The sequence below is a fragment of the Achroia grisella genome, unplaced genomic scaffold, assembly GCF_030625045.1.
Source record: "Achroia grisella isolate CSIRO2021 unplaced genomic scaffold, CSIRO_AGI_Agris_v1 utg702, whole genome shotgun sequence".
Taxonomy (NCBI): Eukaryota; Metazoa; Arthropoda; class Insecta; order Lepidoptera; family Pyralidae; genus Achroia; species Achroia grisella.
The window spans coordinates 1,233,133-1,249,115 of NW_026712999.1; the positions used below are offsets into that span (position 1 = coordinate 1,233,133).

Genomic DNA, 15,983 nt, shown 5'->3' on the forward strand with positions numbered 1-15,983 from the left:
GCTAGTATAGGTATATATGGATGACCATTATGTATTACATTGTAACATAGTTTATTTATTCTATCCGCCCTCTCCTATGACTTTTGGCTCTGACCTGTTCAACTGCATCGACTGTTTTTAAATGATCAACTTATTTTTCTTTGTTTTTGTTACACAAAACGTTGTTATATTTTGTATTGTAAAATTTAATGTAACTGAAATTGTCATTCTGATTATACATTTTGATTAATTCATGAGGTATATATTTTTCTCTTTACTAATAGTGATGTACTAAGTAATGTCTATAATTTGTCGCAGCTATTGATTACCTAAATAAACAAAATATTTTTCAAAAATATTTCTCAAAAATAAATCAGCTTGATTTAAACTTTACTGGTTTATATTAATTATAAAAATGCAATAGCTATTTATTATACTGCCGGCAAATTATGAAATGCGTGAAGATTAGAGGTAGGTAATCGCCTTTTCTTTTCTATTAATTACAAGAAAAACTGCGAGATATTATATATTATATAACTAGTATATTACCAATGCGAAAATGTCTGTCTATTACCTTGTCACGACTAAACAGTAGAAGGCATCTTAATATAATGCTATATGAAATGACCCTCTATCATTAATTCTTAATACAATATTTCATTTTTAAAAAAGTAGACTAATACAGTTAGTTTTCTAGGTCTACTATATAATAAGGTTAGTAGAGAAAGATAAATACGAACGAAATGAGATTTGCAAGTCTGCGCATTTCGTTCCCTTTCAATTTATAGGCGGCTGGTTTGCATTTCTCTCGGCGTGTTGTATCAAGACTTAGCATTCGTTTTTTGTTTGAAAAAATGTTTCACATTTCAATTTAATTAATAATTTTATTATAATAATAATAAATGTTTCACTATGTGGGATAAACACAGTGGATAAATGTGAATAACAGTGTATTAAATTGTATAACATTTATTTTTTAAACACTTTTTAATGTTGTTTAAAAATAAATGTGTTGTGTTATGTGAATAACAATGTATTAAATTGTATACCTACAAATCAAATCAAATCAATCATTCATGTAGGACATTTTATTGTAAACAATTAGAATAAGATTATGTATATTTATAGGTTTTTTACGTCACAAATGAGAAATATTTTTTTAGATATATTAAAAAGGAAAAGATCCATAGATATATTTTATTTAATTGTTAACATATTTGCAACATGTGAGTTATTGTGCCCGCTCCTTTTTTAGAATGAATGAACTATTATATAATGTTTTAAAAATATTTATAATGTATTAATAATTTGTTTAGTTATTTCTCTCAGTTTTAAAACAAGAATAGTGCCCAGATATTCACCCATATTTAATGTTAATTTCGATCCTTTTTAGGCTCGGGCTTGTATAATGATTTTTATAAAAATATTTAATTAATTTACTTGTAATATAATATATATTATTATATATATTCTTTAGCTATAATCCATGCATATCGCGACTCTGAATATTATTATGACAACAATTTATTAGACATATTTTTTACTCTGTGAGACTGCTTGAACATAGACTAATATTTTACCTTAAATACAATTAACTTTTTAAAATATATATATACAAAGTTTTAAATATAATAATTAAACCAAAACAGTTAAAGTGTATTGTAATGTCAAATATTATCAGCCTGTGGTCAAGCAGTCTCACAGAGTAAAGACTACTCTAGTAAACTGTATATATGATTTTAATTTCAGTGATCGTTTATAGTCTTCGTTATGACATTTATTTGCCAATGTGACCGCAGATTGCTCGACGCCATATAAACTTTAATGCATAATGTTTCTTAATTATTGTTACGATATTACCATCTGGGGACCAATTTATGCAGAAACTGTTAATCTTTATGTGTATTAATATCATAAACATGAATGAGTATAAATGTTTGTTTGTTTGTAATACTTTGTGGTACAGTAAAACTTAAGATGAAATTAATGTTTTACTGAAGTAGCCTGTATAGAAAGACTTCTTAGAAAGTTATTTATACTATGTTTCGGTTGAAAGATAAGATATGGTAGTAAAATGACAGGGTATGTTGCCCAGACATAACATTGGCGTCGATGACGATAATGACTTACCGTCTACTTACCTAAAAAAAAATATTGCACCTCTAATTTTGTATTTTATCTGTAGCTAATATACCATAACGAAATAAAGAGTATTATTAAAACAAATGACGAAGCTTAAACAAATTCCCAGAAATACATAGCAGTACATCAAACACGAGTATGGTATAAATTCAAGGGTTGCGTCATAAAAATAATGTTACGTATTCATACAATTTTTCTTCTCGACTGTACACGAGTGCCACGCACAAAATGGTACACGAATATGTTACAGTATTTCCGCTTCTTACTACCGTGCATGAATAAAACATGATTGTTTCGACCGACCGACAATTTTTCTTCAAATTTATATATATATATATATATTTTATTTTGACACTGTTATCGGATTATTCCCTTTGTGGACAGGATGTACCATTGTTTATTTGTGATGTTTGTAACGCATAAAAGGTTTCCAAGGGCGCACTGATTTCATTTTTATAAGATTTCGTATACAAGTTCATTTTCGTCCGGCTTAATATAAGAAAAGTTTTCACTCTGAGGTAACCGATTTTAATGATTCTCTTTTACTTGAAATCAGTTGGTGCTCGTTTAGTCCCTTATAAATTTGATCAATATTTGACGAGTTGGTTATGAGTTATATGATTAAATTCGCTTTTTTCGTGCATGAACGCGGTATTACTCAACGTCAATTCGTGGAAAAAAATATTCAAGTAAAAATGTGTAAATTTAGAATATGATCTACTTGTGTAGCAAATTTAATTTATATTTGTTGAGCCGTGTAGACGCAAAAATATGTGAAGATATGATCTATATCTTTACACATTTTCGCATCTATATGTATATAGATAAACATATAGGTGCAAAAGTCTGCTTCTTCTTTCAATAGCAATTTTTTTTTCAGAAGATTATGATAGTTTTAGATCAGACACAGATATAAAAAATATTGTAATATTATATTTATATTAGCTATTAAAAAACTCAATAAATCTGTAATATCTTAGTCAATTCGTTAAAATGGCCTAACGATCTGACTATAACTTTATCGTACAATAAATCTCGTTAAAATGGCCTAATCATCATACATTAAAAGTAGATAGATAAATGGATAGATGGATATGTAGACAGATATATAGATAAATATATCTAACTATATATCTACTTCTTTAATACTTTTTTATTCTGTGGTTTCATATAAAATTACTAATGAGCATGTACTGCCGCATGGTGTTAAGTCCGCCAAATGTACTGTACTATATATTATATTGTTTGCATTAAAGTTAAATAAAAATAAAAATAAATGTACTCTGTCTCTCGAAATTCGATTTCTATGGCTGCGTGCTTCAGTAGATAAAACTTGACGGAGAGCATATAATATAAACAAATATACAAGTACAATGTAGGTATAGTAGTGTGTAGTGGTGGTATGTGGTGCATAACACACGATTCGAAAATTCCCCAATTTTTAATACATACATATTGATACTTCTTTTTTTATTATATTATTTTTACTGTCACCTTAACCACTAGCGAACTGTTTTTGTCTAAATTATAAAATTGGGTAGATTCACTTTTTTTTTTAATGATTAATAATAAAGCCTGTGCTAACAGAATACTGGAGCAGTATCAGTAGAGGATGAAAAGATGAACTTGAAGTCAGGTCAGGTAACTGACAATGGGAATTCACCAGGAAACAACCACGATAGTTCCTATGGGTGACCGCATGATGGTCAACCTGATATGGCATTGCTAGCAATGGGATAACTAGTTCCTATTACTTATAACCCATATCTATCTTATCTAATATCATATCTATCATATCTATATAAGTTGATATAGATTCAGCGTTAACAGCAGCTTGTTTTAATAGTTCTGTATATGTAGTTTAATTTTCATTCAAATAATTTTGAAGTTATGAGCTCTTTGCCAGGTCACCCTTCAGGTAATCCTCTTTATAATCATCGGGTTTAATTACTAGAGAATCACCTCGATGACTAACTAATCTTATGCCCCTCCAACATAGACCGTATATCAATATATTAATTGTAACTAGTATAAAGTTAAATATATATATATCTCAACATAGTATAAAATGACGTCGGTTCCGCTGTCTGTTCGCTTAGATATATAGATAGTTTAAAAGAAACTACGCTACGGATTTTATTGCAGTTTAATAATAGATAAGAGGAAGGTTTATATGTATAATACATGTACACACGTGTGAAGTCGGGGCGGGTAGCTTGTAACTACATAAAACAGAAATGAAAAGGAAAAATAAAAATGTATTTATAAAACTATACAACCATTTTGGAAACCCAGAAAGATTATTTACATAAACACAAATATATAATGAAGAATATGAATTGTTATCTTCAAATATCTGATCAACCAATGCCGACGTACAGAAAGAGTTTGATGGAGTCTAATTTTAAAATTCATCCGCAATGCGGAGAGACTCTGACGGTATTGTGATTTGGTATACAATGATTATTTTATTGGTACTTCATTTAATCTAACATATATGTTCTTCTAAATTTAGGTACTTAATAATTAAATATTAACATTAACGATAATAATCATCATAATGCGGTTACGGCAAGATTCTGGCATCGTTTACTCTCTAAATTGCCATATTTAGGTATTTATGAATGTAACAAAATAAAGAGATTTAATAATTTACAAGTACTATATTGTAATTTTTCAATATTATAAAGTTACTTCTTAATCCAAAGTAACGTATATACATTTCTAATTAGTCTGAATTTAAATAAAGATCTTAAACCATGTTCCATGCAAACGGTTCATTCATTCATTTTACTATATCTTGATTAGATTTGGCTGACCCCAAGACCCAAAGTGAGCAATATAAAATAAAATTATCTATCAATTCCTATTTCTGATTAACTCTCCGTTAATGAAAATCCAACAGCAAACTAAATTAATTTAAGAGATTGCTGTTCAGAACAACACTACAGACATCAAGTTATTATGTGACGTTTGTGATACTCATCATGACTCGTGCAATACCATTCCAGTAGGATTACGATATGCTTCTTATCCTGTAATTTTACTGTCTAATCTTATCCTAGAACTCAAACACAAGTTACAAAGAAAGCTGCTTGATGATGAAAGTTCGTGAGAATTAATTTAAATTAAAACCTGTTTAACTACTAACTTTATAGTCTACCTCAGGATAAATATTTTAAAAAGTAGTTTTTAGGTTGTTTGTTTTCAGCGACAAGGCCTCCTTCGTTATTATTTTTGAAAATATTTTTTTTAATGTCCACAATAAAGTAAAGAGTTAGTAGTAGTAGTTAGTAAATTAAAAAAAATGTGATGACTATTCAAAAGTGCTTCAGTGTAAATTTATTTAAATAAATGATTTTCTATTCTATTCTAAAAGAGTTATATTATTATATATTAGCTGACAATTAAAATATTAATTTACGGTGAGGTCATTACTAACGATCTAATTATAACTAATTATTTTTCAGAAACCTTATTCAATACAAAATATTCAAACATGTTATTATCATCAATCATATTTATTTCGGTTTCGACCTTCGATGTATCGAAATGACTATTCGATAACTCGTAAATCGACATCGATACGTCCAACCGACTTAAATACAAACATGGGTCTGAATATTTGAGTGGGCGATGTGTACTGAAAATAAAATCGATTGGTTTATATTTATACCTATAATCAACTAGCTGTTACCTAAGACTTTGTCTGCACAACTTTCATCCCTTATTTACAGTCCTTACTTTTTATATAAAAGATAGCCTAGCCTACCCGAACCCGAGATATCTATCCATCTTCGAATCAAATTTCACTAAGATCTTTAGGCTTCGTATTTATAATGTTGTTATTCATACAACAGTTAGTACCTACATGGTCGTCCAAGTAATAAAGATTCATATAAAATTCCATTACGTTTCGTACAACCGTTTAGTCGCAAATACGAGTAAAAATGAGATAGTTACGTATTCGCTATTACAGACTGTTATCCTCGACTTTGTCTGTTTTTTGAGACAAAAAATAGTCGCATCTTCTCATGGTATAATCTATCTTCATTTAAAATTTAATTAAGATCAGTTCAGCAGTTTCCTTTGAGCAGACATACTGTCGCATTTATAATAATTGTATGGATATATTTTTGTATTACAAACTTTTATTGACCTTGATAAATGAGTGTTATATATACAGAACAATTGTTATTTGTTTGTGTTTGTATTTGAGTGTTCTAAATAAGAAGCATATCGTTTTTTTTACATTAAATATGTAGCAGAAATTTGATTTTTACATAGAAAATTCGTCACTGCCTTGCTTTTATTCCACTATTTAGAGTAGGTGTAGTATGTCAAAAAATCTAAATACAAGTACAAACTTACAACATACAAGTACTAAGTACAAGACATCATGTGACCTTTATGTCATATTACAGTATAATTACAAACACTTATGATAAGTCAAGTCTACCGTCAGTACAGAATATACTTTGAACAGTGCCATCTAGTCCCAAGCTAAATAGAGTTTTGTGTTGTGAGTACTAAACTATTAATATAATTACTTACATAACATAGAAACATAGAAATCACGCAAACCGATACAAATATATAAGTATTTGTTGTACTACATTATAAAATCGTGAATACAAATGTGTGCATCCTTTGAGGAAACAAATTTGCAACAATTGTAAAGTAAAGCTGTGTGCTAAACCATCGAAGCTGTCAAAAAATTTAATAAATAACAAACCGAGAAATTCAGAGATATGCTATACATCCGTCCGAAGCCGAGGTGGGTCGCTAGTTCTGATTAAAAAGAATAACTTTTAAGATCAGTTGACCATAAATAAAGAAGTTAATTAGCAAATAACAAATACATTAATTTCTGTCCAAATATAGCCATAATAATTTTAGAGGACAATAAACTAAATAAACTAACTGTAAAGACTATGTAATTAGTATAAAAGTGTAACACGCATTTCAACAGAAATGCGAAAGTAATTTCCTATTCAGACAACAGAAAAGGTCGTGGCTCTTGAAAGGATGAACTTGGGGTTGTTAATGGAAATTTAATTATATTAAGTGTAAACGAGCATGTAACGACTTGCACTCCAGTTACGAATATAAATATCATTCATTGAAATAAGAGACAAGTTAATAGTAATTTTGCTACTAGTAATTTAATTTTAAATGACTGTGTTTATTAACTTTCTTTTATAAAATATAAAATCGAAAAAGTACTAGATTTAATTATAGATATCAGCCTGCTTTAATAGGAAATTATTATATTATATATAATTACATGAAATTTGTTCAGATTCATAGAAAAAATCACTACATTGCTTTAAAGAAAATATATGAATTTTTTTATGGAAACTTTAAAATTAATAGGAATTCGGGAGAGAATATTGTTACAAATAAGTTCTAATTACTTTTAGATTGGGAATAGGCTTATTATTCGATTTTAATCAAAATAAAACTATAAATTCCTATAAAAAACGACTGTTCTATTTTGTTACATAAGTATATACATATATCACTATAAGATTTTATATATAAAATATTATTTCTTTCATGTAAACACAGACACTGTGTTCTGTATCAAAATAATAAAGTTATCTTTTCTATCTTTTCAGAATGGTGTGTCAACGAGATGTCATCTCCGCGAGCGGCCGCAGATAGCTTATGCATCTAATTAAATAAATGTGCAAATAAAAATGACTATAAACTTAAGTGAGTTTAAAAAATGATAATACCAATGTGACATTTACACCACATAGTGCCAAAACAATGTTTTGCTGTAAAGAACTAAAACTATTGTACGCCACTGTTGTTCTTTTACTTGAAGCTGAGTTACTAGTGAATACAGGTGCTATGGAGTCAAAGAGGTCTTCCATATTAGTCGCACAGAATGCAGATGATTTGAAATCATTGGAATTGTGCACGTCCCGGAACCAGCAGCGGTTAGGGAGTGTATTTGGAAATTTTACTAGACATCATAAAAAAGGTAAATTTATATCATTAGTTATAATTAAAATATAGGGATATAAGCAATGAAATTACTGAGTACGGGGGCATAACAAATATCTTCCGAATGGGGCTCTACGGGCGTTACATGGCTCTCTTCATATATGTACATATATAGGTAACGGTTGCCACTTATCATCACGTGCATTGTCAGTTGGTTTGTTATTCCAGTTACATAAAAAATATACTTATTTATAAGTACACCTAACATTGGATGTTGGGCAACTTGAAACCGTTTTCCTTACTGAAATTTGTAAAAATTTGTTAATTTTAATTACTTTTTTCTGTATTCTAGGAATGTAATGAAATTTCGTAGATAATATTATCATGTTAAACATCTCGTTTGTATAATGTGTACAATTAGTAACTTTTCATGAAAAGCCTGAGTCAAAATTTATATTATACTTGTTTAGGGAATGGTATATTATTATTTGTTTATTTATAGGTCATAGAAGAAGAACAACAACAACTACAACTCAAACAACTGTAATGTACACAACAATTGATACTGATGAAGAAACGACTGAACCATACAAATCTACAACAGAAAGTATATTGAACACTGAATCATATCCAAGACTACCGAAACCTTTAAGATTATCATCTTTGGTTTTAGATAAAGATTACAGTGATGATGTACATAATATAGATAATATAATTAAAGAAGAGGTTAATCAACTAATAGATAGAGAAAGATATCATATGAAATATGATAGAAAATATGATAATAAAGAAACATTCAAAGAACTTAATGAAGAATCATTGTCCAAGTCTATGAATAAAGTTAAAAAAATGTACAGAGACTCAACGGCTTTTGCTGTTAATAAAGTAAATGGTAAAGGTTCGAAAAGTGGGATTTTTTTAACTGAAAATTGTACTACAGTTATAGCTCAAATAGGAACGACAGCTATATTACACTGTGAAGTTAGTGATATCACGGAAAATACTGTAAGTATACTTTAACCGCTGTGATAATGAAATCAATGATTAATGCTGAATGAAGAAAATTTATGTATAATTAATAGTTAAATTAAGACAAAGATAGATATGACTTTACTTTTCGATCGTAAATTGATTCATATTGACAATGAGATCGTATAATAAAAAATAATGTTAATGAATAATTATTTATAACATTTCCATACAAAAAATTCATTCATACAATATAATATACATTTTTTATATTTTAATGGAATAATATATAAATGAACATTCAGTTGCTTACAATATTAATGTATATACCAATGAATAAAATACTGCAATGTTTTCAAGTTAAGTACAAGTATATTCACGTATTATTCTCAGTGTCTGGGGATATCAAGTGACAGCTGAATAGATTGATAAAGAAATATTTTTACCTTTAAAAATCTTTACTTTTGTATATGGCATAAAAATCTTATTCTTTTAACAATTATTGATAGGTACTTAATCATAAAATACATTTTCTAAAAAAATCTCGAAAATCCATTGACGTATGATAATTTCAGGTGACGTGGATAAGGAAGAAAGATTATTCCTTACTCTCAGTGGGACTTGTGACATACAGCGCCGATAGCAGATTCTTTTCAGCCCATGGGAGGCATGTCAAGGTGAGTCGGGCATTGACAAGCTTTTATGTGTATTTATATACCCTGTGGAATGAATTATTTTCTCTTGTTGCTTACTGAAATAACGAATGTAAATTGGAGAGTCTAATTTCTAAGAGTTTAATTTTCGGTAAGAAAACATGGGAGAATGTAATGAATTTGTGTGCAAGTAATTATACGCAAATATTACATTGTTTATATTTTTGCATAGCTATTTTTGTATTTATTACTGGAAGCGTTACCTGAAATATAAGGTGATGATGTAATTCAAATGCTTATTAGAGCTAATTATATTATCATAATTATAGTATCATATTTATTTTAAATAACAAATTAGCGAAACTGCAAGGATAGCTCTTTCTATATCTCGTTGAGCGGCTTTGAGTTGATGGAACAATCGTTAGTTAGTGAATGTGTTTACTTGTCATAAACTCTTAAAATATATGATAGGTAGCCTTTGTTAAAAATATAATCAGGTATAATTTATATATGCTTGTTACACACTCAAAATAATGTTAATAGATTTTTATTCTTCGATCTAGATACAGTTACAAACTATAAAATCGATGTATATCTATGGTTGTATTCCACACAAGTAGCGTCGCATACCACGGCTAGTTTTAGTGAAAACACGATGTTACTAACGTACTTCATACTTTTAGTACAGACTCGTTTGAACTCGTAAATTGCACTCATAGTATACTAACAAGTTAGTATACAACTTTACAAGCGCTGGGTGCTTTATTCCAATATGCAGAAACAGCTTTATTACAGATGCATGATCAAATAACGCTGAGTTTATTTATCTTCTTAATTCACTACCATTTAATAAGACTTTAACTTGAATTTAACGATAGGTTTATCCAATACATAATGTATTTTTTGTTGATATACGGTTTTCTCGTCCATATATGGAAGTAAAACGACGACGTCTGTTTGTGTTGCGTGATTTATTAGCACCAATCTGTGTAATAATGTCAGTGTACGTTAATCATACGGAAACGCGTAGTAAGATACTTATATACATATAAATAAAGTAAATATCTGCATATCTATAAATAACTTTATTTTAAAATATAAAGTATAATGTAATAATAATGTAGATTTCGGTTTCTAAACCAGTAATTTTGTAAAAATATATCCACGTAGATACTTCCCATTTTTGTCGCTAAACAGTTTTCTTAAGCATAGTGTAATCCAGTCTTTGTAAAAATTTATCTACGTGGATACGTGGAACCTCACGTTTCGCTAAACAGATTGTTTTGTAATCTTGTAATAATGCATGAAGGAGGCCTTATCTCTTGCTTCTCCAAGAAAAAAAATGAATATTTTGAATATTTTTAATTTTTAATAAACTTGTTTTCGACATTCTTCTTAGTTGAGAACTCTATGAAAATGATCCTCCAAAGTTAAGTAACAACTTCAAACACTGAATCAAAATGCTATAGCTTTGAAGTTGAAAGTAAAAGACTTGAAATGCCTTTGTTAGAAGTTCCAAAGCCGAAAGACAGAAGCTGATGCTTAGAACTTGTTATGTTTGGGTGCTATAGAGTGTATCGATTAGGATAGTTTGAAGTGGTAATAATTATTAACATATAGGGATTATATAATTTTCATTACAAAATAATTATTTATGTACTAATACTATATACTGAAAATATTTTTTATGTTTCTTTTTTGTTGGATATAGTCAAAAATATTAGATAGCCATAAAAAAAATTCACCTATAGATTGTGACGAAACGAGTCATTGATAAAAACTAAGTTTTATTACATATTAACCATAATATGACATTATTATGATTGTAAAATCACAATATTAACATTTCAAATTAATAATAGTTAGAAATAACAACATTGAACAGTTAAATAGCTGAAATATAGTAGCCAACGAGTTTAGATCAATTTTTATAAGAACATTATTTAGATACTATTAATGTAATCACAATAAAATTGAAATTGTTTTATTTGCTATGTTTGTTGCTAAATAAGGTTCAAAGTATGGGAATCGAATTTCAAAATTTACCGGCCCTCTCCAAGATATCTGGGTATCTTTGTCGCCAAGTTCTGGTAAATTGGTAAATAGGTCGCTTTTTAAGCTGTATTGTTAAAGATTGAGTTATAGCAGTAAAATTATAGGTCACGTATGCATAACAACTTAGTTCTCAGGAATAACAATATAGGAATAATAACATATGCACATAAAGACGTGATGTCCTCATCCTTTTCATATAAAATGGCAACATTTGTCAATTTTAATTGCCATTCCAGTTACGTAAAAAATAATCAATTAATTGATCAAATTTATCGTTCTTTTCTGCCACAGGACTGGGCTCTGCACATAAGGTTCGCAACATCAGCGGATGCCGGATATTATGAATGTCAAGTCCCTACACATCCACCAACAAGTATTTTCTTTAAACTTGTACTTGTTGGTAAGTAATTTAATTTAATAACAATTTATATTAGATTTCAAGATCTTTTTTATACCTTTTGTAGATTACTTAATACTCTTTGTATATTTGTAGTTATTATAACTATGTACGAGAATTTAATGAACTTAATATATTATTATCTTTCTCTATAATTATTCCGACTTCATCTGGATATCTTCTTCAGGGTGAGAGCGACGTATTCATCCCAACGTCTTATCTTGACTGACGTACTGACGCCCGTTAATAGTTATAAAATATTATTACAAAAATTAATATGGGTATTAAAAATAATATAGCGAATAAAATGTATATAGAGCTAAAGAGATATTATTATAAATGTATAAATTTATATGTATTAACAACATTTAAACGTTTACTTTGATTGAAATACAACTTTTATTGAAAGTGCTACAATATTATTTTATGTAGGAAGAAAAACTAATCAGTTACTATATATATAATTTATATATACTTAAATATTGTAATTTTGTAAATGTATATCAAGACATATTCTATAATGTTACACAAATTTAATTTTTTTTACACAATTAATAGATAACATATTTGTTTAACAGCGGCGTACGCAGAAATAGTTGGAGAATCAGAAAAGATAATACACGAAGGCTCAATGTTGAGGCTAGTGTGCATAGTGAAGAGGTCTACGGAACCACCTTCATATGTTTTCTGGTACTTCGAGAACAGGATGATCAACTACGACTTAAGTAAGTCTTACCTCTCACTTGTTTTAAATATTTCAATATCATCTGATTGATTTCTAAATTAGACTAGTATAGAATGACACTGGTTTTCTTCAAGCAAGCTGATCTAGAATAGAATAGAAAAGAATAGAAAATCATTTATTCAAATAAACTTACATTGAAGTACTTTTGAATAGTCATTACATTTTTTTAATCTACCGCTCATTCGGAAAGCTGTCTCATCACAAGAAGAACGAGCAAGAAACTTGCGTGTTGGTCTTTTAAATAATTTTATTATTATTTTACATTTTTAAGTTTAAGTGTACCCAACCACCAATTAGCACTAATTCATATTCATAGTTATTAAAAATAAAAAATGCTATATAATCGAAATATACTATTTTGCGATAATATATTATGGGAATAGGATGCGGATATTATTTATTTATATGTATACTGTTTGAAATTCGACACGGTCATTATTTATACCTTCAGAGGTTCCGCTAGAATAGTGTGCATTATTTTTACAAAGTTGTAATTTATAAATTATATCATCTTATTTCCTGTAAATAATGCAGTAAAAACCATTGTATTTTACTTATTAACATCTGCAAATGATATTTACATTTCAACCATTCTAAATGCGCTACGTGTACTCATATAATGAGCGTACGGAGATGCAACTTCGTGAAATTCACGACATTCTCGCTGATACACAATAGACTGTTGTGATGCCATGGCGCTATTGTGTCAACTTGAGACAACAGTTTTATTATGGCCTATTCATTATATCTACAAACCTATTTTGTAGTTAACTGAAATAACAAGCTAAAGTTTTCTAATGACAAATGGATGCCTTTTTTAATGGATGTAACGGACTTTAATGCAGTTTTTAGCAATAGATAGAGTGATTGAAGAGGAAGGTTAGTAGTTAGTTTTCATAATATGAGAGCGTAGAACAAGCCGAGAAATTCAAAGATTTGTAATGTATCCGTGCGAAAGGGTCGCTAGTATTTTATAAAGAGATTTTGAAATAGTTCAAGTAAGTAAAAAAGTTATTAGTAGTGGAAATAATATAATAATAATAATGAATAACCCTGAACAATTTACACAACGCATACTAGTTCCACGTTAAGCAGAGCTTATGTTATGGGTACTAGATGACTGATATAAATAGTTATGTATATATATAACGACTAAACCGATACAAACTATCATATGTTACTGAATATAAATATTTGTACCGTGCGAGGAATCAAACCCGCGACAATCGGAAATAAAGCGTTGTGTTAAACCACTAGACCACCGAGACCGTGTATTGGCAACAATATATATATATATATATATTAATTTAAAACAACTGTGTAGGTCAACCTGACTTGGTACATGGATACTACATTTCTCATACTTTATTTATATACTGAATAGTAATGTTGTCATGTGACGCTCTTGGTATTCCTGACTATCTCATTCCTGAGGATTAACACGTTCACGACGCGGCCCATTTTCCCTTGCGACCATCGGAAATAAGCTTTTGTTGTGTTAAAGCATAATAAAAACACTACACCAACTATTGCTGTATCGATTAATAATTGGCAACAAAATAATAAATAGTTACTTAATAATGGGCATAAATAATGTAAACGAAATAAATGATAAGTGGGTAGAACTTAAAAAAGTGTGATATTTTATTTTCGTCCATCAGTAGTGTAGTGTAAAGACAGCAGTAAATTCACAAGTATAATTGAATTTATCAATAAATATAAAATAGTTTATATGATGATTTCTAAGTAATAAGGCAATTAGGTTCATATTTGTGTATTCCAGTGTGGTCTACGGTAACATTCACCGATAAGAGAACAATAGCGCACTTGGTACATGGCTAGTGATAGAATGATTATTATTAACAAATAATATTTGATTGTGAAAAAATTTTCTATACTTATAAACATTGTAATTTCTTTAAATGCGATTAATCTTTATATTATATACAACAGGTTAATTACTTGTTTAAATCCCATTGCTAATAATGTACATGTGATTTGTCATTTTTGGTATTTTTCCTGACTATCTCATTCTCTTTCGAGGCATTAACACGTTCACGACTAAGATGGTCGTTCCATTACGTTCCGACGTTCCACAGAATCCGATGTCCAATGCTGTGAGCGCGGTGCTATAAACTCCTCCATTATATATGATGCGAAACTTACTATTATGGATTTATTTTTAGAACCATAGGCGCGCGATATATAGTTTATTTTTTAGGAAAACTATAGTTCTTTTCTAATAGCATCAATTTTTATCTTATTATTTGCCTTATTGATTATTTTAATTTTTATTGCAAAGCTGTTTAATTTTTAACATCTCTATTTCTATATCTCGTTGCTCTGTTGACTGCATCGGAACTATTTTGGGCCATCAGTGGGCCGCATCGCCCTATGAGACAGTCTAGTGCAGATCACCGGTGGCCCGTGCTAGGGTGAATGTGTAAAGGTTTAGTTTATAAAATTTTAATAGCAATAATTTTATTTTCCTAGTCATAGAACTTTCTATAACTAGGAAAATTAAATGCCACTTGGCAATAGAGCTATATACATGAGCACCACCATGGTTATGATATAATACAGGAAGACGTGTTACAGTATTGCTTATTTCTTATTACTATTTGTTTCGACCTTCTTCCATTCATACTTTATATTTTTTACCATCCTAACCGTCAAACCGGAAGATAGATTTCAAAACAATCTGCTAGCGACAGAATTAGGTGAGTCACAGGTACTTCCGCAAACGTCTTTGTACAAAGTATACCTCTGATCTCTTTATTGCTTATTATGATATACAAAGAGCAAAAATTTATATTTTCTCATTTTTTGGTCGTTCATTAATAAGTCAGTTTAACTTCGTTTTACAAATTAATCTACTGAAATATTATATTATTAATGTACTTAATAGGATCTCAATAATCTGTACTAAATGCGAAAATTTAAAAATAACTAGAAACAAGATACCTTTTATTTAACATTTTCTTATATTCTTAGAATATAGATATCTGAAATAGAATTGTTTAATAAAAGCAACAAAATATGACGAGCTCTTATTTTATTAATATAATAATATCAGTTTACATTGACA

At 29.0% G+C, this 15,983-nt stretch overlaps 1 protein-coding gene across 1 annotated transcript in view; it reads left to right on the forward strand.

Annotated features, from left to right (window-relative positions):
• The window catches only part of LOC131850163 (uncharacterized), a 60,902-nt gene that overhangs the window by 32,362 nt on the left and 12,557 nt on the right, over positions 1 to 15,983 (forward strand). Inside the window, exons 2-6 of the mRNA XM_059200337.1 lie at positions 7,743 to 8,113; positions 8,579 to 9,081; positions 9,621 to 9,722; positions 12,045 to 12,153; positions 12,729 to 12,875. Coding sequence (XP_059056320.1) covers positions 7,897 to 8,113; positions 8,579 to 9,081; positions 9,621 to 9,722; positions 12,045 to 12,153; positions 12,729 to 12,875 — 1,078 coding nt within the window. The 5' untranslated portion in view covers positions 7,743 to 7,896. The remainder of the gene's footprint in view (positions 1 to 7,742; positions 8,114 to 8,578; positions 9,082 to 9,620; positions 9,723 to 12,044; positions 12,154 to 12,728; positions 12,876 to 15,983) is intronic.